The sequence below is a fragment of the Temnothorax longispinosus genome, chromosome 12 (assembly GCF_030848805.1).
Source record: "Temnothorax longispinosus isolate EJ_2023e chromosome 12, Tlon_JGU_v1, whole genome shotgun sequence".
Classification (NCBI taxonomy): domain Eukaryota; kingdom Metazoa; phylum Arthropoda; class Insecta; order Hymenoptera; family Formicidae; genus Temnothorax; species Temnothorax longispinosus.
Window position 1 is genome coordinate 9,639,334 of NC_092369.1, and position 27,552 is coordinate 9,666,885.

The window sequence follows — 27,552 nt, forward strand, 5'->3', positions numbered from 1 at the left end:
GTTTTACTAATTAGACATATTAAATTACGTTATACCTTTTGTTTAATGACATTCCACATATTGCAAATATTCCATGATTGAGGGATGACTTTTGTCGAGCGTATTTTCTTCTTGGCTTAAGATATTAAGTCTACTATAAATCCATTGATAAGAAAATGTAAAAGGATTTAAGAAAAGCATAATCGTGTTCCAATATATTCAGTATCAGCCCCACTCTTTGTGTCCACATTGATAAATTATATTAATCTTCTTCTCTTCTTTTTACCCCTTTTTTCTCAACATCTGCTATAATCCTATCCCTTTAAAACATTGATGTGAACATGCGCATCGTTAAAAAGAAGGATGCGCCCGAGATCTTAACGACCGGCCACGGATCACTGACTGGGGGAGAGAGAGGGAGGGTGGGACATTTGTTAATTGGAACACTTTTGCATGTGCCCCAACGAGTCTGCGAAACTGCGGCTATCTTTTTCAGGTCGAGCCACGCAAATCGGCGGGGGTTAGCGAACAACGAAATATGCGGTTCTATCGGATCACCGTAACGCAAACCGCAGGTTGCCGCGGTGGCGCCTCGTTAACAGCATCCTTGACCGCTGTAATCGCCGTAAAACAGTCGGGTCTACGGGTGCTTTTATCATCGCTCGAACATTTCCGTAGGCTGTTACACGCGTTGGGTGCGATGGTTTGCGGGATGGCGCGCGGCGACCGCCAATCCGGGGCTATTGCCGCCTGCACACGCGCTGCGCCAAAAACAAGCCCCCTCGGTACCGTTGTGTTCCGGTATACAGCCGAATGAACGACCTGACAAACCGTGACAACGCGCCGCACGTTCCTCTGTTCCCGTTTACGTTTATCGTTTCGAAACAACGGTACACGCGCGGTCGGTTCTCCGGTGACGAACGGGAAGTAATGGCACCGCGCCGTGAGGGGTATAAAAGCTTCGATTTCGAAAAATACGTCCGCCCCGTCCCCCCCCCCCCGCCCCCGTTTGTTTTCCCCAGAGGGAAGACTGCGAAAAAAATTGTTTTATTACTTGGCTTGTTCGGACTGATATTTGATTTGCTATGTGCATATCCTGGTCGGATATCTATATCGGAAATACGTTTGGCAGTATTTTGATGCGTTACCTTTACGTGGTTTGTTAATATCGCAATACTCTAGCTGTTACACCGGATATGTTTTATTTAATAGACCCTTTATATTGGGGAATGAATCGTTAGCACGCTCGCGGCGACACGTGTCCGGAGGGGGTTGGAAAAAATGATTTTTACTTCGTTGTTTTTCGCCGTGCTATATTATTTCGCGTTTACGCGATTACGATAACGTGAATTATCGTGCGGTCTCTATCAGCATGCGGAAACTTTTTGTATAACACATATTATTCTTATATATGCGAGTAAAGAACACACATACACAGCTATTGTTGGGATTCTGCACGTACGCGGAAATTCTACGTTACGTATGTTGAAAGTGCTAAACATCGAGTTAACCAATTCGACTCAGCGTTTGTGGAGTCAAAGCGACGAAACATTTACGCGAGTCAACAAAGCGCCGCCGCTCAGGCAGGTGTTGCAACACAGGAATATTATGCGGTATGTTAAAAGCGCGCTCATGATGAAGTATAAAGCCCAGTACTACGCATATTAATATATATTAACGTGCTTCGTCATGCGTTCCATTGCATCGGACTTCGTAAATTATTGGTATTATTGATTTTCTCCTATATTCACATTAAAAACATCAAAATTTAGTTGACTATCTGAAATTTTGTCAAAGACAAAGAGCGAGAGTGGGCTAGCGAGCAAAAAGACCGACGTACGATCTGCGAGCGTTGACCTATTATTCCACAATGCCGTGGCCCGAAGTCGCGATAGTTCGTTCCCAATATCTATTTGCAATTCTCGACCAAACCAAGTACTGACGCTCGTTCGGGAGGTATAGATATCATGCTTTCAGCTGCATATTGACACCGTCGCAACCATTCTAGTAGGAATTCAAACAAGAATCGGACAGGTAACGATCCATAAAAAAGGCAATCTATCGCAATCGGCATGTTACCGCATGATCGAATTCTTTAGATATAAAAGAAGCCGCAAATAATGACTTTGTGTCAAAGACGTGTTCTTTAAAATTACAAATGAGAGAGGAAAATGGTGATCGTTAAAATAGTGATCGCAAGTAAATTATTATTATAGCTCCGGGAAATAACGGATTTAGTTTTATAACAATTGTACTTGTATATTTTGGAGAAACGCTTTTATATAATTTTACAGAGACAAAAAAGATAAAAAGAAGAGATTTGCTGATAAATAATTACTTTCCATGATCCATCCAATTACTATCCATAATATTCCTCTTACATTCGATACATTCGATATCTTGATTGAATAATTTTGACGCTTCATTAATTTTTCATGCATATGACGGATTGCTGGCGCTTGTCCGACAGAATTGATGTTTCGCGCGAGGTTGTTATCCTGTACATTAGTAGTCTGCGAATGATCGATTCATATACGCCACAAATATTGGATATCTCGCGCGAGAGTATCAGTGTCATCGCCAGTCGGGAGGAGAACGACAAGACGCTACACGTCGGAGATTATTCCCTAGGTGGCGTCGAGTGAGAGTGCTATGCTTTCATATTTATTCCTCCCGTGCGGTGTGCCGGGCTTTTGTCCTTGTTTCTGTAAAGTCAGCCGGGGACTCCGCGCCCTTGTCCGCATAAATCAACGAGAGAGAGAGAGAGAGAGAGAGAGAGAGAGAGAGAGAGAGCGCCGCTCACTTGCCTTTCATGCTATTTCCCGTTCGTCAAAGAACTTGCAATTCACCCTTTTTCTCGCCCCGGTCACCGGCCCATCTCCGCTTGTGCTTCTTCCTCTTTCATTATATAAGCACGGCTAATTATGCATGCTTCGTTTTGCTTATTCCGATTAAACCTTTCTTTACTTGGCTCCTATCGCCATCGCGAAGTCGCTTCATCTCTACTTCCGTTACCAGCTTGGCTTTCCGGAGCCACTTTAGTCGAGTGCCGGATAATTTTCTGATAAGGTGATTGTTCCCTCAAGTGGACCAGGCATCCTTCAACGCAATGAGAGTTATATAGGATATTCATGGAATATTTGCCGGAACAAAGAACACTGCATCTTTTTAAAAGTTTTAACTTTATGTTTATGAGAAATCTAAAAAAGTAGTCATTACCAATGAATTTAAGTATTTTTTTATATATTTAATCTTTACATATTTGATATTAAGTTAAAAAAATTATCACAAAATATATAAAATATAATGTAATACAAAATGTTATACGAACTAATAAAATCGCTAGCGTCAAGTCTATGTTTATTAATACGATTATAGTAATTATACAAAGCCATCGAATTACGACACGCGAATATATCTAATCTCTTCAACATGTGTAACGTCTTTCAACAAATGAGATTATATCGAATTACGTTACTCGCATGTAAATGACATTACGACTTCGCCGCGGCATAATAAGCTAGGCCGCCGCACTTGATACGCAGGTATACTTACATTCGCTCTGTACATCTTATGCGGTCGTGTGTTTCAGTCCGACAACTCGAACGAGAGCCAAGTAACGCTTCGCAATGTCGACTTCGGCCTCTCGGGTACATTCATCTGCGAAGTTACGGCAGACGCGCCGACCTTCTCCACGGCCTCCGTCTCGAAGAATCTCACCGTAGTATGTAAGTACATGCCCTACGGTATTATCCGGTATCACGAAACTCCGTACATGTACAAGGCAGACTGCCACTCTTCCGTTATCTAGGACCGTGGCTTTACGCACGAGCGAATTAGGCGAGAGCTTCAAAAGTCTGAAGTTTTATTTTTGTTATACTACGTCAGATAATTCAAGCGTACAAGGAACTGGTGCTTAATTGTAACGGTTCCAACATTCTCGCGATATTTTTGAGTGAGTATGTATGCGGAGGTACAAAATTAAATTTTTAATAGAAATGGACTAATTTGTTTTACAAAATATTAAAATATGGATTTGTGATGAACAATTAAAAATTACACAATTTTTCCGCGAGTCTTGTAAAATTTTTTCAAACTTTTAAATTTAAGTCTATTTGTATACCTATATATATATGCTTTTGCACAAAACTGAGAGAGCGGTAATATTTTTATCTCAATTGAGTAAGCTAAAAAGCAGTATAATGTTCCAGTTTCTATGTGAATATGATAATTTTATAAAATTACGGGCGATACGTAATTAGAGTTGACGTAAATGCTTTCATATATATTCTTTTGCGTATTTTGTGAAAATTTCTTCTGAGAGCAATTAACCCATAGAAATGCTTTGTTTATTCAGTTGTATTAACCCTTAAGTGCGTCAGCTTTGCATATATGCAAAGCAACTTTTCGATGGTCCCTCCTTTATAAACTTCGAACTGAAAACGCGTGATTTTGCACATCTGTAAAGGGTCTTTGTAGGTGAGAAAGCCCAGAAGGGCCTTTCCATCTATAAAGGATTCAAGTTAATAAAAAAGAATTTTTTAAATATTTTTTTAAGATTTCTTAAGCATTCATTATTTATTTAAAAACTCTGCAGAATACTATAAAAAATTTCGCATTTAAGGGTTAAAAACGAAGTTTTGTCCCATTTTTTGTATACAGTTCCTTTTTTCTCGAATGAAATGAAATAAATGAGAAAATAGTTATAGTATTTTTCATGATATAATTCCTAACTTTTAAATTTTAACAAATAATTACTATTGTTTATTTTTATCTCTTATAAATTGAAATATGTTGAATTTTTAGAAAATTTTATCTTGCTTATTGTGAAACATTCTATTGTTTGAGTCGGTATGTTTGATACATTTATATGTGTAAAAAAAGTATTGCAAAATCAATTTTTAAAATCTTAGTGTGCTACGCTTTTATTTGTAGTTCTCTGATTTCAATATAGTTTTATTTGAAAAACAGTAATACGATAAACATTTTTTTAAATTTTTTATAACGAAAAACGGTAATATACGATACCGTTTTTCGGTATCGTATTACCATGCTTTTTTAAATTGTACAATAACAATATTGTTAAATTGTCAATATTATAGAAACAATTCAATTTAATATATACACAATATTAGGTATATCGAGCAGTGAAATCACGCAGCGACTATTTGTGCTAATCCTTCTGTCACAATAATTTATATTCGACCTTGCAACGTCGTAAGTTGAAGTACTCAAAGAGATATGCATATATCCCTACAATACAGCTGGCAATGAAAGTTCCCTCGTCATCGTTATTAACTCTGTCGCGTTTGATCCGTCTATTCTATTGAATCTGATCCGTGTGTCGTCCTCTTTGTCGCTGAATTGATATCAGTTTAGTCGGTCAATGCAATATATATTTGGCCAAACAGTATCTCATTCTGATCTGCATATATTGTATGTATGGGAATTCGTGATTTTTCTGTAGAATTATAAATAATGATATCTAAATCTAAATTATTAGTTAAGAAAATGATATTACAATATTTATTTATATATGGTTATAAATTTGTTATACATTTCAAAAATTCGAATTTAGGACAGTATGATGAACTATAGTTGGCAAAATTCCATTTCGGACAGTCATATATGATGCGCAGAATTAGAAGTTTTGTCGTTCATTAAGGAAATTAGTTTATCATTGCGTCATCAGCAGGGATGTAATTTATCGAAATTTAAAAGTTAAACTCGCGTAATTAAAAGTATGTCGCTTTGCATTCCATAGATAATCGTGTCGCAAACTCATCAATAAAGTGAATTCCAAATCATTCATTTAATAACTTATAAGTGACGGATTTCATAACGCATATTAATCAAGTTGTTTACCATACAGTGTGTAAATGTTGCAAAATATTGCATATTAAAATATGACGTTATAAAAATATAATTACACGTGTTAGCTATTTATAAAATCACTTCTTATATTAAAGTAAACGTGCGCTATTTTGGTCCGATAAACAACCGATATCGATAAAAAGGAAGCGGTAAGAACCTAAGAGTTAAGTGTATAATAAATTTGATACTCATTTAATTTAATTTATTTTTCATATATTTCAATTATTCAAATATTCAAATATTTGGTAATATTTTATTTATATTCACAAGTTGAACATCTCGAATGGTATGATATATGTAGGTATAATGATGGAGTTTTCTCAAGATTCATTACATGAAATACAAAATTATCTTAAAAATTTCTTAAGCGTCTCACACACATACATGTATATATTTTAGACAGCGAATTTTGAAAAAGCAATGTGTTTGCTTTTAAATATTTAATTTTTTTATTTTCTTTACTTTCACTGATTAATCTTATTTCGAGATTGTATTTTTCAATTTGTCTTTTATTAGTTGAAAGAATCCAGTCACTAGAATAACACATGGAGAGAATTTTCTCTTAAAATTTATCCTGAAATCATGGTAGTTGTGGGACAACATGTGCCACCAAGAATTTTATGCGAGCTATTCTGATTAATATTTATCATAATAAAAAATATTAATATCTATTACATTGAAATATAAAATATGTTTGATTAATTTTACTAAAATATATCTAGGAAATTTCAATAACTTTTCAAAATTTACCAATCTGCTTGGTAATTTTTATCACGTTGTTTGTAAAATGTCTTTTGTATATTTTAAAAATTTCTTGGTTGCCAAGTTGTCCCAAGTTTGTAGTGAATTTAAGGGTAAAATATAACAAAAAATTCTCTCCGTGCACCGATTAGATTTACGAACATCTGGGAATTCTCACTTTGGTGTTTGCGATATTGGATTTAAGGACTCGCGATTTATTCAAAGATGAGCGACCGCGAGATAGTAATTTCGCCATATATCTGTCCGCTGAGCTCTTTAAATCTTCCTGCTATAAGTTACCAGCATTGTCGGGACTACCAGATGCTTTCTACAAAATCCTCTCCTTCCTGTAAACTTGCAAAAATCGAAGATTTTCACGATGCGATGTAGCATTAGGGAACCCGCGAATTGTACGTCGCGGAGAGACACATTTTGCAAGGCAAAAATCGAGACTCTCGAAGCACAGTTGAAAAACTTTCGCACGCGTATGTTTGCACAGTTGCATCCTTTATACTACGCATAAAGCTCGCAATGCACGGAACGTATTCTCTTGTTAGACTTTTTGTACACTGCTGCGCGTGTTACACTATTTGCTGTGGCACTGCTCTGCGCTTGTTACAAATTGTTACATAACAGAACATTATCACAGAAATGGCAAAGTCGAAATATACAGAAATACAGATTTCTCAGAACTTTTAAAATTCGTTATTATAATGTAATTAGTGAACCATTTACAATATATTGTTAATTGAAAGTGTCCTGTGTTGTATATAATATTTATACTATCATCTCTATAGGGATCGGTCTTAAATGGACGTGCGTAAAGTTATTTACAAGTTAAATATTATTACTTAAATTTCTTCCTTTTTATGAGTATTCAATGTCAATGTTTTAATATAATAATTATCCCTTTTATATATATATATATATATATATATATATACATATATAAATGGTGAAAATTGTAAAAGGGATTTTCTATGATATACAAAGATTGTATGAACAATCAAAACGGCGATAATAATCATATGACTTACTTTTATGCAGCCTGAAATCATTAGATATATTTCTTGTATTGGTATCTTCTATTCTTATTAAATGATTTATTATGAAGTGAACCCTTGAACATAATTTCCTTTACTATGTGCATAAAAGTACAGTTGCAAATATTTGCAAGTCTTTCTTGTATAGCTTCATCTTTCCACATTTATTTTATCAAAATTAAAAATAGCTGTGTTCTTTTTGCGCCTGCATTCTGCTTCGGTTAGCGGAAAATAATTCAATATTTTTATTATATTCAAGAATTTTATTTCCCTACGCGCTGCATACTTTTTTATTTTCTCCAGCTAGCAGGTTTAATAAACGTGGCATACGCAATTTTAGCTTTTTTACGATGTAACGAGGCTATATGTTAATTAGAAAACAGTTATTGTTTGTAAAAGGGTTTTGTTTGGTTCAATATTGCTATATATTTTACGCGTGTATTATCATACTCTGCAGGTTGTATTATACTTGAAATTTATTTGCTTTCCGAAAAACAATTTAAATATACAGATGTATGATGATGATTTTTTACAGTTATGGGTAACAATTTCGCCAGTATTTTTCCGCGAATATTATGCGATGAATTCGAGCGATGAAATTGACGTATTTTTTTCTTATCGCGGCTGGGCAGGCTAGGAATTCAGGCGAAAAGTTATTTGAATAGAATTTATATGTCGAAATTACGAAACTATTCTTGGAATATATGTACTATCATTTCCTGCTTCGGAAGGAGAAGAATTTATCTCGCAATTCTATATATCGAAAGGATTCAATGAACGGTCTGTAACGTCTTAAAGTGCGACGGTATACGATTCTATTGCGTAGGATGCTGGAAAAATGCTTAATATCAGAAATGCTATATGCTTCCTCTCGTCTCTCTTGCATCTTTTGCCCATAATGGAAGCAGAATGCTGAGTTCGGCAGTATATTTCACGTTCTGTAATAATACATCAATTGCGCACAATGCGCGTTGAAATTAAGAATAATTTGCATTGCGTAACGTGCTCGATGAATGCAATCGTGTCATATGATTTAGTTATTTATGCGTATTTGTGTAAATTTGAATTAGTACGAGTAGGTATAACATTGTGGCACTGTCCCTTGATAGAATGGTATATAGCAATAGCAAAGTCGCATAAACTCGTGAACGGTATATTTTACTGAATTACCTAACTATACGCGAGCATTGTACCGTAAGTGTACACAACATCGTGAGTAATACGCTGCGCACTCCATCACTTCATTATTTTATGTCCGAGCTATGCTATTTCTAGAAAGCATTCCATCAGAAAGAAATTTCTCCGGAAACCTTGTTAGGAATGAAACGTTGGATCCTTTGAAATTACATAACGCTGTCAGGCGAAGCAATACAGACATTTTTTTTGTAATCGCGTTACGCGATAGATGTATATAGATTGTTTCGGACATTGTGTGTTTCGTCTGAGTAACTTTCTAATATTTATTTAATCTGTAACGAATCTCAAATCAATGTTTTTCTAAAACAGTTAAGAAAGCAATATTTCTCACAATTTCTGAATTCTTAAGACTTAATATTTTGGCAATTAAGCCAAGCTAAACTTCTGCTAACAATAAAATTTACTTGAAATTAATCTCGGAACAAGAATATCTTTGCGTTCTTGTAAACTTAATTCTCTAAACATTTTTAATTGTCAATGCTAAACATTGTTTTATGAGTCAAATTGATACATCTTTATGAAATTATTGTAGTAAACTACAAAATTAGATGAATCTATATCACATATATTTATGCTTATGCTAATTTATGTAAATTAATTTTGACATGTATACATTACTGAATGTATAATTATTGCGTAATTAACATTACTCATGTTGGAACACATGTGTCATACAAAAGTTATGATTATTATTGATATTTACTCTCTAGTTGTGACTGTATGATGGTCGTTGGTGCGTTTATGCGCTTGTAACTTTCACGAGTATTTCAAAGCAGTAAATATTTGAGATTGCAATCAGTTTTAGGAGCTAAATTTCTGCTCGTTAAATTTGAACAATTAATCCTTCGACATCAGATGGTTTAAATATCAGCGTTGATGGAAATTAAAATTCGTAAGAAAATCAAATTTATTTAGAAATTAATCGATTTCAGATTTGTCACACAACGAATACACAATTAAAAAAGATGGCAGAAATATATAGTATAAAGAGTTTATTATTACAGTAGATAAATTCGAAACTTTTGTTTTGTTTTACATATATTATACATATAGAATACTTTAAATGTAGGTAACAGACTAATTTTTATTGAGTTTCTTTTAGTTAATTTGGATTTTTTTTTTACAATAAAAATATATGATTTATTATTTCTTAATCATTTATTTATGACGACAATATTTCTCAGTAATACGAAATGCTACGTAAGATGTACCGTAAAACGTAATATTCCACTTAACGCAAAATCGCAACGCTTTTGGAAAATCTTGCACAATTTCATTTTATACAAGGTGAAGTTGCTTATCAAGAAAATTGCGCATGTATGTTAATAACGAAATTTCTACGTATTCGCGCTCTTACGCTCTAATATTCTCATGAATGTAAAATAGAGTCAGACCTTAATATAACGCTCGAGAATAGTGAACACTATATCGAAATCGCTTGTAATTCTGCTTAAGCACGTTCCTCTCAATGCACCGACAAATGCATGATTGAATCGTCTCACACAAATTCTCACCTCTGAATTTTCATTCAGTTTTGTTCTCGCAAATTTCCAAGATATTTTTTCCACGTAGAAACGCGTTAAAATACGTTATTGTTGAAAAATGTTTGACTGTACTTTGTGTATAGAAATTCTATAGCAGTTCTTTCATTATAACGTCGAATAAAATATCCATTAGGAATTTACGTTGTTACATTACGTTATCCAGCGCATAATACTTTTATTGGAAGCGCTTAATTAAATTTTCTCTCTTTCAATAACGGTTTTTGTAAAATGTTTTAAAACAAAAATAAATTTAAATATAAGATTTAATTTTTTACCTTACATAATGTGCAATATTAAGTAGATTAATTTGTTATATTTATATTTAAACAGCAAATAATATTTACTGCTGAAATTGTTTTAAATTTGGAAAATAAAAGATATAGAAATATTTCTCTAACACACAGAAACATCCGATAAAATGTTACATAGATCGAAGTTTTATAACATGATCTAATTTACACTGTGTTAATGTTCATTTTTCTTGCAATATTAATTAGTTAGTACATGTAAAAGGTATTTTTAAATAATATCAAAGCAAGAGTTTTACGCCAATTAACTGTTATACCGAGGTACTATCGTCATTTTAATTGAAGATATGCGTCACGTTTAATTGGCACAGTCTTTTCATTTACGGGAACATATGGGACGGTCTAGTCATCAAAAATTTCTATATGTGGTAGTATGTCATTCCAACTTTGAAATTGACTTCCGATAAGCGGAGAACAAGATTGATGATCGAATGATGCGCGATGGCTGTCGAAATTTCTGGCAACCGTTGGCCATTTCAATCTACAAAATTCAAGGATCAGTCATATCATCCAATATCCCAACCATCAAACGCAGGCGAATGCATTTATATAAAATGTTTTGAAAATGTTTCGCAGTGATAGCAAATAAAAACTTTTGTAAATATATTAATTTCGAGTAACACTTATTCGCAATCATTTGTGAATGAAACAATTCAGTGCATCCCTTTTGTGAAGGGACCGTTCTAAATTAGTCTACTTTAAAATTTAGACTATTTGCAGATAATCTGTTTTTATATTCCGAAGCAAGGATAGAGAGGTTCTTATTTTTCGTCACCTTTATATCAAATATTTACGACAATAACGCTTCATTGATTTACTGTAATTAATTGGTTAAAAACGAGACTACGTTATATTAATTTTATCCATTTATTGGTTTATTACTTTCTATATATAAATGTCCTCTAGTGTTGAAAAAATCTTCTTTTTTCATTTTATAACTATTGCCCAGCCATTCCTATCTTTTCTTTTTAGTAGGATAAGATACTTCGGATTTTATCTTTTGCTCCGTCTATTCCCGGTGCTTCTCTGTCAAATATTTAAAGGTTTCTTCTTTTTCATCGAGTTGCTGTAAATGTATCACATCTATTTTTCAGCAGACAGAGTCTTCGTAAAAAACTTGCCTCCATTGTTTTATTTTTACTCTTTATTTTAATTGTGATACTGTCTAGACTCTAGCTACATTATTCCGATCAATATTTTCCTATATATTTTTTCATCTAAGATGATTACCGAATTTTCGTGCAAGACTGATAGACACTTGGAAAAAATATTCAACGCGATGGTAGTGATTTGCGAAGAATCCATTTCTACCATACAATCTTCCATCGATCACGATGGTGTTCGCAATTCGTTACGATTGGCAGAGACATAATATCTGCGGATCACCTTCTTTATTAGCGGCATTCGAATCCAGACAGAGAATCTCTGGCAAAGTAGAACTATCTGCAGCTCGGACAGGATATGCATTTCATATTTTACGATAGCATCGCAAGATGTTCATAGAGTAAACGAATCTTGTCCCGGTGCAGTTTTCACGTTCTTAAAGGAAAATTGTATTCGCACTTGAATTTTCCTGAACGTTACCTCCCTTCGTTGATATCGATTTTCTCTTGTCATAACGGCAGCGTATAGCATAACGTGTTAGAATTTGTACCGCGGATAGAAGCGCAGTAATAAATCGATATCAAAAAATTTAATCGAAAAATTTACTTAAATAGGACAAGGAAAACTCAGCACAAAATAGATAGACTTCTTTTATGTCACAGTAAAAGTTTCATCACGTAATTCTGCGATATCTGACTGTCGCGCATTATTTTTTTTTCTCTTACTCTTCATTTTGTTACTTTTTTAATGAAAGTTCAAGGAAAAGTACAAGTCATAATTATGAATTTTTTTACAACAATAGACAGTAATAAAGCTTTTGTTAATAAGAAGAAAATAAAGTTGAAAATTTCTCGCGCACGGTAATATGCTACGTCATGTAATTTTCGTTATATCATAATTCATCAGGAATACTTAATATTTATATTCGAACAACGATTTAATTTACTACGAAACAAAGGGAGTTCCGAGTTCTACATTGTACTTTTTCTGAATCTCTCAGATTTTCTATTTAAGCGTTTTTTTTCCTCGTACAATAAGGTCTGATATTAAATATCAGCTATTCATGAATTCCCGTTCGCATTGCGCGAGGAGAATAGCGATTGTTTCGGTATCTTTATCATGCTTCTTTATCGATTTTTGCACCTTGCTCGATGCTATTCATTGACGGGACGTGGCAACGTAACCGAGAGATTCGATTAATCGTTCTATCGTTTTTCGAGTCGTCGGTTTATCGTCGCCTCGAGCTGATCTTAGGAGACTTCACGGTTATTCCTTTCACTTGACTTACCAGCAATAGCTTCCGGTTTCATCTCAAGTACGTTGGCTTCGTGTGTGCTTCGCTGTATAAAGCACACATATACGAAGCCCGTATAGTTAAGAATGTGAGAAAAATCCAAGTTGAGAGGATACTATAACGCGTTATCGAAGTGAATCGATTGAGAATCTCGAAACATCTTCTATATTTATCATAATATTATTATTAGAATAAAGAGACGACGGCGCTGAAAATCATCAAGATATTGGAGTCAAGTATAGAACAACTTCTAACAAATTCTCGATTCAACATATAATGAATGAATTGACGTCCCGTTTTTATTACGATTTTGTTAATACCGTCAATAGTTTTCATTAAATAATTTTAACTCTATAAATATATGACACGCGAGAGATATTTGCAGATTTCAGGCATGCATGTTTAATTTTCTCGCTTTAATGAGTCCAGTCTATTTATTACAGGTATTATTGAGAAATGTCTATTAATAGAAAAACATGTAACACTGAAATCTGTTTGATTCGAATTTCTAAATTATTCAGAGAATTAAATTATGTATTGTAATACAGGCTCGATGAATGTCTGACTAAATACGCCACATTAAGCTTTTTTAATTTGGGCACAAGTTAGCCTGAATGTATGAATTGCGGATCACTGATTAGCATATGGTGAAATGAACGGCGATGATTTTCCAGCAGCATTCCATATGCTTGGAAATTAATCGAGGTCGACATATCACTTCAAATCAGCATATTTTAATAAAATAAACGCAATTAAAATGATTTTTTAAATATAATCCACGTATAATTTTTATTATAATTTTGCTGTCATTATGCATAATGAATGCATTCTATACATGTATAATGGGCAAGTGAAGATCTTTTCCGCGGTGTAAATACGTAAAAAACATTTGTAGATTTTTTTGATTTTTTCTGAGTGAACCATGCAGCGAAAATTTAATATCTTCAGACGCTCTGAACCTTTTGATAGCTCAGTGATAAAGTTCAAGTGCTTTGTAAATTGACGATCCGTTTCCAGCGTATCCAATTTCTCCAAAAGTATTTGTACAACGAACGAAATTGAAATCTGTATGTAACGCGTATTTGGACATTTATACGTATAAACATCAAATCGGCAATAAATTGCGCTGTTGCGTTATACATTATTTAAGAATGACATTTATACATGTAACATGTAATTAGGTAGTATAGTGATGATTGCGTTTAAACAAAATTACATCAACAATTTTGATGATAATTATTTTTTCAATTGTTGAATTTGTAAGAGATTCTCGTTTTACATCCGAGATACACGTGTATGTTTGGAATTTTTTTTTTAAATTAGATTACTTCGGCGCGTTACGTTCGGCGTTTCCTGTTTCAAGTATCACGACGATTAGTGAATTTCCAATACAAAGTTTGCTTTATTACTTCACACAGGTCCGTTATCTGTGCGGCGGCAATAGCCGGTTCTATTCACGCGGACACTTCATTTTGCTGCAGAACAAACAAGCTTTTAATCACAGTTTCAGTTTGCAGCTATTGTCTTTGCAGTGCAATGCCCCGCGTTTACCCGATTCGCGCTTACCAACGGCAAAATCAATATCCACGTACCGCGTTTAATATTTTTCCACGGTTACGCGTTCGTAACTGCCTTCTGAGGATGGCGTCGCTGGGATTACGCAATACACGTACCCCATTGTACTCCGCGGAAGCGCATAAAGCTGGCGACATAACGGGGTCTCCTCATTGGCGCTTGAATATTGGATAAGTTCGGCGGGCGAGCACGGGGAAACGGAGCGATTACGGCGCCCGCACCCCCCGCGTACCGCCGTGCCGCCCGCGCCGCCGTGCACGAGTTTCGTCGACAATGACTATAAGAGAGACCCGCGAAATTATTATGTTTCAGTTCTGCCCCGTGAAGAGCCCGTTATCGTATCGGAACGCGATCGCTACGACCCGGGAGACATGTTGAGGGCAAATTGCAGCTTGCCACCCTCCAAGCCACCGGTTCACCTCTCATTCACGCTCAACAGCAGGCCGGTAAGTGATGCCTATCGACACGATTGTCGTATTATCGAATCACGGAGTGAGAGAATATGTGTTAGCGAGATTGGCTTCCGGCATTATACTCGCGGTTGTATGGTACAATAGAATCGAATTTGACCTTTTCGAAGAGGAAAGCTACTGGAATAAATAACGGACGAAATTTAAACGCGCACCGAGTTTCTTGAGAGAAAAATCAGTTGTCTTGGTTTATTTATTATCGAACGATTTATTCTATGTAACAATCAACTTGAAAGTGTGATAACTTTTAACGATCAGTTTTGCTGCCTTAAATATCTATTACGTGGACGTTAATTTCATTTGTTTGACTCGATGGGAAATCAGCCAAGTGTAAAAACATACAAACGTTGAAATGTACACGTTATAAAAATACTTGGAGTCGTTGTGAATCTCTTTTTTTTTCTTTTTGTCAAACGGCCCACTTAACAGCTGCACCTCTTTTTTTTTAGCTTTATACCACTCAATCGGAATCCGCTTTTCTCACATCTTTTCGCTTGAAATGGGTCCTCTTATAAAAATTGTTAAATCGAAGACTATTTGCTCTTACCACCCTATGAAACTCGTAAGCCTCATTGAAGGTGCACAGGATTTCGATATTGATTTTCAATTTACGGAATGTATGTGTCTACATAGCTGCTATTATCATCGTCGCCAATGTTTATTGTAGTAGGAAACTCCTCTAACCGTTCGGAAAGGAGATCATTTCCGCACGTTACTATTTTCCCTTTATCGCCGAAATCACGCGCTCGAAATGGGTTCCATTTATTACCGGCTTTTAACTGATGTGCACAGGAATTTGCATAGTCCTACTATACGAGGGCACATTTTAGAGCTCAATTTAGTCAGGAAATAATTCCGGCGCAAGAACGTTGAGGAATCCTGGCGTTCGAGCTTAACGGAGAGGCGCATTGACAGACATTAAAGAGATTAAGCAAACCCTTTGTCCCGCGAAAATGTATACAGTAATATGCGTATCGTCTGTTTTGGCAATCCGAGTTCTTATACCGAGATTGAGGTCCTGTACGGAATTAGAGCGCGGATGATTAAGCCTTACCCGAACGCCTCGCGTTGTCGTCTCCGAGGGAAAAGGTTGACGAAAAGGTTTCATCAAACGCGTCCACGGGATAAGGGAATTTGAATAATGCGGATAATCCGTGCAAAAGCCGCCAGGAGCACCGAACGAAATATACTAATAATTGCGATACGAGGAAAAATGTTGTCGAGCAAACTTTTGCCGAGCGAAACGCAGCGGCACGGGCACGGGCCTCCGGGCGATGCATTACCCATAATCTCCGGGGACGTCGCGGGGATCTCATTAGCTGATACAGCTAAATGCAAAATGAAATCACGGTCCACGGCTTGATCGTTCACGGAAATCCGAAATTCGCCATCAACTTTGATCGAACAGCATTTCGCTGCTGACGCGTCTAAATTATCTCGCACTTTTAAACGATAGAAACATTTCTATTCTGCTAGCGCATTTCACCTTGATTGTCATTACGCTTAAGTAAAAAGAAAAATAAAACTTTCGTCTTCTAACGTAATTGACTGACAGGCGATGTTGATTATCGAATATTTTGCGATATCTAAATTATATAAATCATCTTTTACTTAGCCAAATATTTAATAATTTGGAACAATCAATTCTTTGAAGATTGTTTTCTAACATTATTCCATAAAAGTTTTTGATGCTGTTTACGCGTCATAATTATACGTCTAGATATAGGTTTATCTAACGTATTTACTTTGGTCGCTTCAATCGAGATAATCGAGATGATAGCAAATCGTAAATTTTTTTGTAAAATTGTAACGATATTATCTTCTCGGGTGCACGGCGTGATAGTAAAAAGCCCCGAAAATACGAATCGCGGAGAAATCAACCGTGGGTTTCATGGGATCTGGGAAATTAGTATCGCGTATATATATACATATAAGTGCGAGTAACGAAGGAACAGCGCCGACGAGGGCGGCGAGGGGGTAGTAACGAATTGCCCAGGTCAGGAACAACCGGGTCGGTCTGCTAGCTTCTTACGGCTAACGTCTTGTCGAGAAACTCGTCGAATTTGCAGGGAACGTTTCTGAGAGCGTGGAAGATATCTTGTCGCGGAAACAACGGTTTCTTACGGCCGGGGCGTTGCCAGTACAAGTTTACTCGCGCCGGAAAAAGTAGTTTGCCCCCAGGAAAAACTTTTAGGTAGTTGATCTCTTGCTGAAAAGATTTATTTTCCGATTTATTCGTCGAAAATCTTTTTAATTGTTATTTCAATTATTATTACGATGTAACTTCAATATTTGTTAATAAATACTATGTATTTACCATATTTATTACTAAATAAGTAATTGTGCAAATACGTAGCATCACATTCGGTTGTAGTTACGGTTGTAGTACACGACAAATTGTTTTATATCTTGCGCTGCTAAATTTCTTGTTGAAAAAAGAACACTGCAAGTTTAATTCCGCAGAGCTCTTTTTAGTTTTCTTTTCAATTTCGTGGATAATTATATCTTGGATACATTAAAGCTAATCGAATTTTAATATCACTCGACAGTATAATTTTATGATTAAAGATTGAAGATATATCGCAGAACAAGAAAGTGTAATCATATAAAATAATTTTTGCTAATACATATTTAGTCATCTATAAGTTTTTGTTTTGTAATATTATTACATATATGATAAATATACATCAAATTGTTTATTAATTATTAATTATTATTATGATACATTATAATGATAGATAATATTTGCATATACATATATTTGCGACACACGATATGCGTATTTCCGATATCCAATGCGGACGTTGAAAATCACATTATCAGTAAAATATCTCGGTATATGTAATAAAATGACAACAAGACTCTTCCTGCTGATAAGTGCATTTTAAATTTTAGATGAATGAAAATAGAAAAGCGACTATAATTGATATGCTGTTATAATTATCAGTTTCCTGTTTTTCACGATGTGACGCAAATATAGATGTAACATACGCCAGAATATCTTTGATAATACGGAAATTGATAAATTACGTTTTCAATGACATGACATACCGCAAAAGAGACAAACGGTTTAACTCTGGCTTGTATATAATTGCGAATATTTATCATTAAATATTTATTATTTTATCATTAAGTAACACACTGTAACACTCGTATATCGTGTATATAATAAATCTCTTTTAACTGTACTAATATTAAGCATACCGAATGCGCTTGGAAACTTTTAATTGTAATAGTTCACGCAACGTACTCGTATTTTCTGGTAAACTTCATCCCAATAATAGTTGGTGTTTACATCGTGTACATTTCGCGGCTTGATATTCCCAAGGTTAATCTGCGCACCGGCACGAATAAATTTTGCGCAACTGACGTGCGCTCTTACGCAGATACCAATATATGCAGTTGTTATCCTTTAATACCTTATAGCCCGACATCGGCGCTAGATCATGCGTGATATCGCTTATTCTATTGTACATTCGCAAAGTGCACGTATGAGGCAACGAGAATGGAGTGTTTGGACACTCTCGCATTCGGTATATAAACCGATATAACTCCTGTAAGGGCCAGTTTCACCAACGTCGGTTAACTGTAACGTTCGGTTAAACTCACTCTTCGTCTCTTTCTAAGGGGGCAGTTAAAAAGAGATGAAGAGTGAGTTTAATCGAAGGTTACAGTTAACCGACGTTGGTGAAATTGGCTCTAAGAGACAAGAGATGTAAAAAGCGCAAAAGAAGTACAAAGTGTACTCCTTGTCTGTCTATCTTACATTCACATTAACGTATACGATACCGATCATGTTCTCACCACGTCATGTGATATGATACATTATATGTATTTATATATAATCACATAGGTATATTGATTTTTTGAAGTGGTTATATTTGAAAGGCGCACGTCAACCGCCTGTAATTATCAACATATTAATTTTTCATATTTTCCAGGAGCTTCACGAGATCAGATTTGGTTCTATTCCCCCTTCTTTATAGATTTTAATCCTGAATTATTTCGTTCAGATATTTCTACGATTATGAAAGAGTTCTCTCTCCCACGCTTTATTTCCACCACATCTTTTTCTCTTTTTTTTTTTTACCCCTCGCATCATCCATACGAGATTTACACGACCGTGAAGAACAACCTATCGGAATATCCATGTATTACTCGATAATATGGGCGGGATTTGTTATTTGAGTGAGATTTATTGTGGTTTTATGCGTCGCTCGACACGTATAACCGCGCTATCAAGCCTGGCAATGGCAAATTACGACCTCTCTGAAATATCTGTTTGATGCTCCCCGCTTTTTGCTCCCGTGATTTCGTTTTTAATGAATTTGTTGGATATTTTGCCGCGGAAAGATTAATGTTCGGTCTTCCCGATTTTATTCGCCGTGCGGATCAGTGCTTCAGCTTTCAACTTAAATTCGGATCTTATTTAACGTGTTAATTTACGCTTTTACGTTTACAACTGAAGTGAAGCGGTAAACATCGATGTTAAAACGAAATAGAAATGCGTTATGAATAAACGAGTTGGGAAGTCAAGTTTCAAGTAATATTTTGTTCTAAAATTGTATAGTTTGCAAATATTTAATTACCACAGGAAAAAATTTGCAAATTGTTTAATAAATGCTTACGATTTTTAAGGGTCTTTAAAACTAACTTCTTTACAATTTGAAAATGTTATTTTCGACGTCAATTTAATCTTAATTTTTCGCATTATTTTATGTTTACACGATTAGAAATTTTTTAGTTAAATGGTGGAAGAATCGGCATCTTTCCAGGCTGTTTTCTTTTTTTAATTTTTCGAAATTTATACTACCCCAATTTATTCGATTATCGTGGAGCAGATGTAGTTTGTTTGAGTACTGCGGCATATAATACGAACAATGTTCTTTTTGTTATTCTTTGCACAACTCGGTCTTAGCCCCCTTTCCCCCCCCCCCAGTTAAGAGAAGTCGCGACTTGCTCGCGTCTTAACAGGAGCGTCGCTGAACTTACTTCACCGCGATGAAACCGAGTTCGGGGTTACCTGTGCAAACAGAATCTTCGACATCACCTCCCGCTGCGCCCTTAATCAACTTATAAACCATGGTAACTTTTACCAATCAGAAACACATCCCGCGGGAAAGAGGATCGGGATCACAGCTGTGCCGGGAGGAGGAAAGAGGGGGTGGGGGAAAGGACAAAAACTTTATTGGATCGTAAGTCGCCACCTGAAGATAAGCGAACGCCGACCGTTGTCCGTGCACTTACGACTTCCCAGAATGACGGCGAGTATTTTCTTTCTCTTGCTCCGGAAGGACGGAAGCGCGATCGTGTTGTTTTTGTAATCTCGCGAGGTATCCGACAGATATTATAAAACAGGATGGGAAGAACCTTAAGGACACGTAGTAAAATAACCGCCGGTAGCGCCAATGAAAACATTATCTTAAACTGCTGGCGCGCGCTCGTTCCCTTTTTCTCTTCAATCGCGACCGGATACACACTTAATGGTATGCACAGAAGAATTGAAGGATTCTCGAGTTCTTGTCATTAAGCTTCCTTATACGGTAAATAACAGCATAGTTGAATGTTTTCCAAGAACTCGTACAGGAACATATGCAGACGATTGTTCGCGCATTAGGCATGTCTCCGCCTTAACACCGCACATTTTGCTCTTTCGACTTGGTTGTTGGCCAAGGCGGCAGTACTTTTGCATAATACATTTGAATACAAGTCTGGCGCTGCGACGGGGAACGACGAAATTTTAAAAAGCAGCAATATCTCCTTACTACAAGCTTGATTTCTCCGCAAACTGTCGTCGACAACTTGAGTATTTTAAACCAAACGTGAATTATGTATATTATACAATGGCATTTTAGTCTGTACCTATATTTACCCCATTTGTATTTCTACAAATCTTTTCGTGTATTAAAATTAATTGGACATACCTAACCAGTAAAGAACGAAAAATACACCTCGTCTATTTCTCTTAAAATTGACCGAAGGTATTCCTACCGAATACCGTACTGGCCCGAATTTCGCGCGACACCATTGAATTTACTGCATCATAAACCATAACTCCATGTATCGCCTGCAATTGCTGCACGATGCATCAAAAGCTTCGTTCAAAGTCGGCACTTTGTTACCATTTACCATTGTAACATCTGCGTCCGCATGGAATTACTACAGAGCTCTATATGTGCGAACTGTCAAAAATCCGTATATCTTTGCCGTACAGAGATATTAAATGCCGCATTTTTATGGTTTTTAAGTATCGTATCCTCCTATAAATTAACTATGTTTTATGATCAGTGCGTAAAATGTTGTATCTCGGGCTGAAATGAAAGTCTTATGAAAACCATACGAAATACAGTAAAAGAGATCGACGTCGATATTTCGAACACTACGTAATTACATATTTAATCCGGCACGACACGTCAAAATACCGTAACGAACATTTCTTTGGAACTTTATATTGAAAGCAACACGGTGTTGTACGTGATCACGTAATATATTCCAACGGTACTTTTTTATTCTCCATGGCAAATAGACAGGTGTCTAAATGTGATAACGGGAAAGGATTTACCGTGACGAAAGTACGTCCTTTATTTCCACTATGGCTTCGCTGGCCGGCACTGTCCGCAAACACCGGCCCATTTTCCCGCATGGCTTCGGTGTAATGAAATGCAACGCTCTTTGAGGATATAATCCGATGCAGATTAAAACCCCGGCTCCGCCGTACCTTCGCCCCACTGCCGTGAAGCAAATTGCAGCACAATGCCGCGGAGAGAGGCAAGGGCGTCGAAGTTAATCCGACACGTGGCTCGTCATGGCTTTATATCGAGGAATAAACGAAGACGTCCTCGATGGGAACACAGCCCTGAAACTCGTCGAAGCTGCATTTTTAACCCTTCGCGGGTCGGACATTGAGCACCCACTCGACACCGAGCCTTATTGCGAAGTCATAAGAGGATTGATATTCGACACGATATGGCGCCAATATATAACATTTCCTGTCTGCAACATGCAACTCGTACTTGTTATATATACATGATTTATTTATAGGCCTATTAAATTTTCACGTACGCGAACATGAGTAGACTTGGTAATTAAAATTGTTCTATGCGATCGCATTACGTAATGGGGGCGAAATGCGAAAAATGGCAGCGCATTATGCTCGAAGCGGAACGTTATGCGCGTCGTCTCATAACATCGTCGCGGATTTCACTCACAACGTACGATAGCCAAGAAATGAGAAATTGAACGACAAGCTTAGCCTTCTACTCGGCCATCAACTTCTTCCCCACGCTCTCGCGGTATCGCACCACCTCTCGCACCCGCCGTTGCTCTTTCCCTCCATACACATATACACAGATACAGGCACTGGCCCATTCATTAAGTCTCGAGAACGTCCTCGCAATTTCTATAGGGTCGTCAGTAGACGTGTACACGACGTGCCGTTTGTTCTCCTCTGAAACTCGAGATGTCCTCTTCGGATAACACGATGAGACCGTGATGGCTAGTGCACACTGGCACGATCACGACATAAAGTGATAAAGAGAGAGAGCAAGAGAGAAAGCCGCGCCTGAAAGATAATGAAAGCCTACATCCGCGACCTACGACTACGAACGAGACGGACAATTGCGGGCCTTGACTCGGCGCGACGGCCAAGGAACTTTTTTCCGCAGAAGACGTCGCGTCTCTTCTTATCTTCAGGTGGGAATGAAGAGCTGACGCAAAAGTCTGAAATGACGAAATTTGCGTCATCTTATTTCGTCATCACACGACGATAAGTCATATTTATTTCTTTTATAAAAATCAAAATAGTTAAAGAAATAAGAATAAAGAATGAAGTAATCGCGAAACGAATGTAATAATAACTTTGGATCCTTTCTTTATATGGAATACATATATTTGTGTACAGACTATATAGGGTGCTTACGAAGAAGCGCTCGGGGTTAGGTTTTGGTATAGTGCACGTAACATATGCTATACCAAATTCTGACTCCGAGCGGACTCCGAGCGCTTCTTCGTAAGCACCCTTATCTCAGTTCTATAGAATTATATTTATTGTGTTTATTTTTCTTTGATAAATATGGCATTAAGATAGAAAATTGTACGACATACATTATACATATACATATATATAATCAATTTAATTCGATTACTTTTTATTTGAATTATATGCCAAGCAAAAAGAATTTTAACGGAGATATTGTACATGCAAAAATACAATATACAGAGAGCATTTATTCAGTTGGCCGTTACCGCATATATATTTTTTTGTAATATGCGACAAACTAAGCAGAAGTAAACGCCACTACGTTTGAAATACGCGGAATAAAGTCACTAACCGGGTTAACTATATTTTTACGGAAATATCTGCTTTTGCAGATAGTTAATGCCTCTTTTATGCATATATTTTCATAACATTTGCTTGCTTCTACTGACAATAACGAATATTTTAAGCATAAGCATTATTCACAAAATTTTTATTCACGCTTTTCGAGGCATTTTTAGTGATAAATAAAAGTAAAAACATTTTCTACATTTCATTCACACCATCCATCAAGTTTGCAGACACGAAGTACTCTGAAATTGGATAAAATTATAGAAATATAATCTGTATATGTGTATATGTATGTATGTATGCAAAAGACTTTTTAAGATAATTTTTCGAGAGTGCCCAGAGTACTAGTCGTAAAAGCCTCTAAAGTTCTGCACTAAAGTATATGCACGTGATCTGTGTGCGGAGTACTAAATTGTATCGGTTATTCCGAGATGGTTAAAGTTTCAAGAATTTATTACTAATAGATAAGAATGAAGATGAGATAATTCTGCTTTAATATAATTCACTCGTATAATTATATCACATATAATTTCATCATTTCATCAAAGAGCAAAGTGCATTATCTCTCCATTTTAATACTGAATTATTAAACACGTTTTAACATTTGAGGATATTAAAGCAAATTACATGTATTCTTTTGCAAATACTTTTTGAAATAACTTTTTAACTTAAAAAAAAAGTTTTTAAATATATAATTTTGTTATTACAAATTTTAATATTGCTCAAGCACAGTTAGATATTTTAGTAAATAACGCTGTAAATTTGGTTACGCTGGTACAATTGTAATATTATAAGCAATGGAATAGAGTATACGTTAATGAAATGCATTCTGGATATCATTAGCATGAAATTTATGATTTGCCACCGATCAATTAATGTTTTGCAAATGGCTTTACGGCGACGGCTGCGTAACATAGATATCACGCGAAAGTTATTGCCACAGGCTACGAATATATAACGGAAATTAGATACGCAGCGAATACTGAATTGTGATCAGTATATATATCGTAAATATTGATGGAATCGAGGGGAATATCGATCAGAAGTTTAGATTCCGTAAATGTTATCTTCATGCAAATGAACATTTTGTACATCTTTATAATTGCAATCGATATTGACACATGCACGTATCTTCCATTTGCAGATATTATTTAAGAAATAAGTACAGAAAGAAGATTTATATAAATTGAACACAGTAAAATAACCCATTTGCATGTGATTAGTTTTAGTTAGCAATACGTAATATAAACTTCATAATGTGGAAAATTATAAAGTTTATTCGTTTATTCTGACTGAAAGATGAAATAAGAGCTAAATTTTCTTATCATAATTCTTATTATTAAAACAAGACGCAAAAGAGAGTATTTTTTTATATAAGAGAAACTGTATTATCCATCATGTTAAAAATTTTTATTACAATCGTTTTAGACTTGATAGACTTTATACTATATATTTACGAAAAAAAACCAGATTTTATTTGATTTAACGAAAATCACACTATAATAGATTGAAGTAAATTTACTTCAATTTATTGAAGAATTTTTATGGTCAAATTGTTTTACCATACATATAATAATTTGTTATAAAAATACGCATAGTGAATTAAAAAAGGGAAATTTAATATATTTAATATTCAGACGCGCAAATAACATTACGTGTGTATCAAATAAATTTATATCCACCGTAATTAAATTTTTTGATGCATGCATTCTGAATCTTATATTGCTGAAATAATGCAAACAGTTGTTATTTTCTACAGTACGCGTACGTGTATATCAAATAAATTTATACCCAACGTAATTAAATTTTTTGATACATTATATTCTTGAATCTTATATTGCTGAAATAATGCAAACAATCGTTATTTCCCACAGTACGCACAAGTACAATGAAACTCTTTTTACATTTGTTAGTAGCCAGTGAATATACGGAAAAGCAGTAGTCAAACAAAAGCATCAGGCAGAGATTGAGGGCAAAGAGGGATTAAAAAAAGGTGATTGCGTATCGTAAACACACTGAGCTTCAAAGAGTTAATGTTTCCCATTTTCATATATGGAAAGTACAAGCAACACCGATTTAATATCTTTTGTTTTCGTGTCCACAACGTTCCTATGTTTATATGTTTAAGTAAAGCAGCTGGTTTATGTGTTTAAGTAAAGCAGCTTCGCCTCTCTTTTACGTGCATATACATACGACCAAAATACATATTAATATTGACAATATATACTGAAACTGCATAGTTCTCATGCACGCAACGACAGTCATTATATATGTAAGATATTGACCGTCTAGACTAGGTAATAGATATATGTACACTTGAATTATACACTTGAATTATGTTCCACACCGGTGAAGCCGTTGTCAGTCGCGAAATTTGAGAGACCAAAATTACAGCAATATGTCTACGGGATTAAAGCATGAGAGAACCCGCATCCTTCGTAACAGATAATTAAAGATAGAGTTTGGAATAAGCAGAAAATTAAAAATTAATAATTGTTTACTTCTTGTTTTTCGGCGCGATTGCATTAGTTTATATCATTAGTTCTATTTAGTTCTGTTTATAAACATGTGACCAGACTTTGTAAATCCTTCGAATACGCGCGTATATAATATGACGACTGATAAAAACGCAGAATTAAATTTCTTGGATATCTCCCATCACGCGCAATCGGAATGACCCAGATCTTTTTATGTTAGGGAACGAAAATTGAGCGCGGAAAGATGATTGAATCTCGATTTACATGGCTCAAAGGGGATTCGCACATAAGTTATCAGGCGCCATCCTTTGTACATCGTTGCACGGCGTTCGGTTCATCGACTCCCTAGTCATGTTCCTCTCCGACGACAGGGCTTATTGACCGTGTAGATCGATAGATTCGCGATCTTGTATTCAACGTCCGCGATCTCACCGTACGTATGTTATATTCCGTGTCATCGCAGAGCATGCACACACATATATACATATATATATATATATACACAGCTATCGCACGCGCATTAGCGCGTCGTCGACGGGTGCTGCCGGTGTCGGATAGCTATTACAATTTACACGCGGTTATATGCGCCGCCGAACGAAGCTCGGGGTCCTGCTAATTGTGGTTAAGTTTAATTCGCGCGGACGTGCGGCCTGGTGGGACACGGCCGCCGCCGTAGGATGGCGAGCGCTCAGTTCCCGTTTGACGTGCGCCGTTCCGCTGCCAGTGCCGTTCCGTTGCGGCGTTGCAGCCGGTGTATCCGACGTTATACCGCTCTATATCACTGTAGGGCGCACACTGTATACACGTATATGTCCGTATAATTCCACGTCCGTCGATACCAGCAGATTATCGGCCAATAACACCGAGGAAAACCATATCTAGCTTCATGCGGCCTACCCTCGAGGCTTCGACCCTGTCGACTTCCATTAAACGATCGTGATGCGGTAGAGAGAGAGAGAGAGAGAGAGAGAGAGAGAGAGATCGAGAGAGCGAGAGAGGAGATGGAGACGAGGTTACCAGGGATGAGAAGCGGATAATAAGAGAGAGGCGGGGAGCACGGGGAGGATGCGAGAAAGAGGTGGAACAGCCACTTAACGAATCATCGATAAACAAGCGGGAAACTCTCGGCGTCATATCGTCAGGATCGTCATCGTCGTCGTAATGGGAACCGATAGATGCACGCGGCGGGGGCCCATTGTTTTCCATCCAGGAAGGTCCTTTCGAAGAGATGTCGACCCCTGGACGTTCTCTCGGCTTGTCCCGTCTAACGGCCTTCTCATCTAAAATCACCGATTCTCCGCCGTTCCGTTCTTCGCCGCTCCATCAATTCCCCGGCTCGCCCCCTCGTCGTCCCTTATCCCCCCCGGATTCGATCCCGGCGGCCGCTTGTGTTCCGCGCGCACGTTTCACTCCCTTTCAATCTCCCTCGTTTCCATCCGCTCGGTACACGGCTCTTTCCCTCCGCCCGTGTTTCCGCATCCACTTCGTTCCTCGTCAACCCCGTGACCGAGCTTCAGACCTGCACGGTCTAATAAAGCGTCCCTTCGTAGAGAGCGGCACGGTGCACACGCGCGTATACTTGACACGTGCACGTCAATGTTCATAGACACACCGGACGCA

The 27,552-nt window shown here is 36.5% G+C and overlaps 1 protein-coding gene across 3 annotated transcripts in view; it reads left to right on the plus strand.

Moving 5' to 3' along the window:
* The window catches only part of LOC139822868 (uncharacterized), a 183,734-nt gene that overhangs the window by 124,838 nt on the left and 31,344 nt on the right, over positions 1 to 27,552 (plus strand). For all 3 annotated transcript variants that reach the window (XM_071795022.1, XM_071795020.1, XM_071795021.1), the window contains exons 3-4: positions 3,572 to 3,707; positions 14,972 to 15,105. In XM_071795022.1, coding sequence (XP_071651123.1) covers positions 3,572 to 3,707; positions 14,972 to 15,105 — 270 coding nt within the window. The remainder of the gene's footprint in view (positions 1 to 3,571; positions 3,708 to 14,971; positions 15,106 to 27,552) is intronic.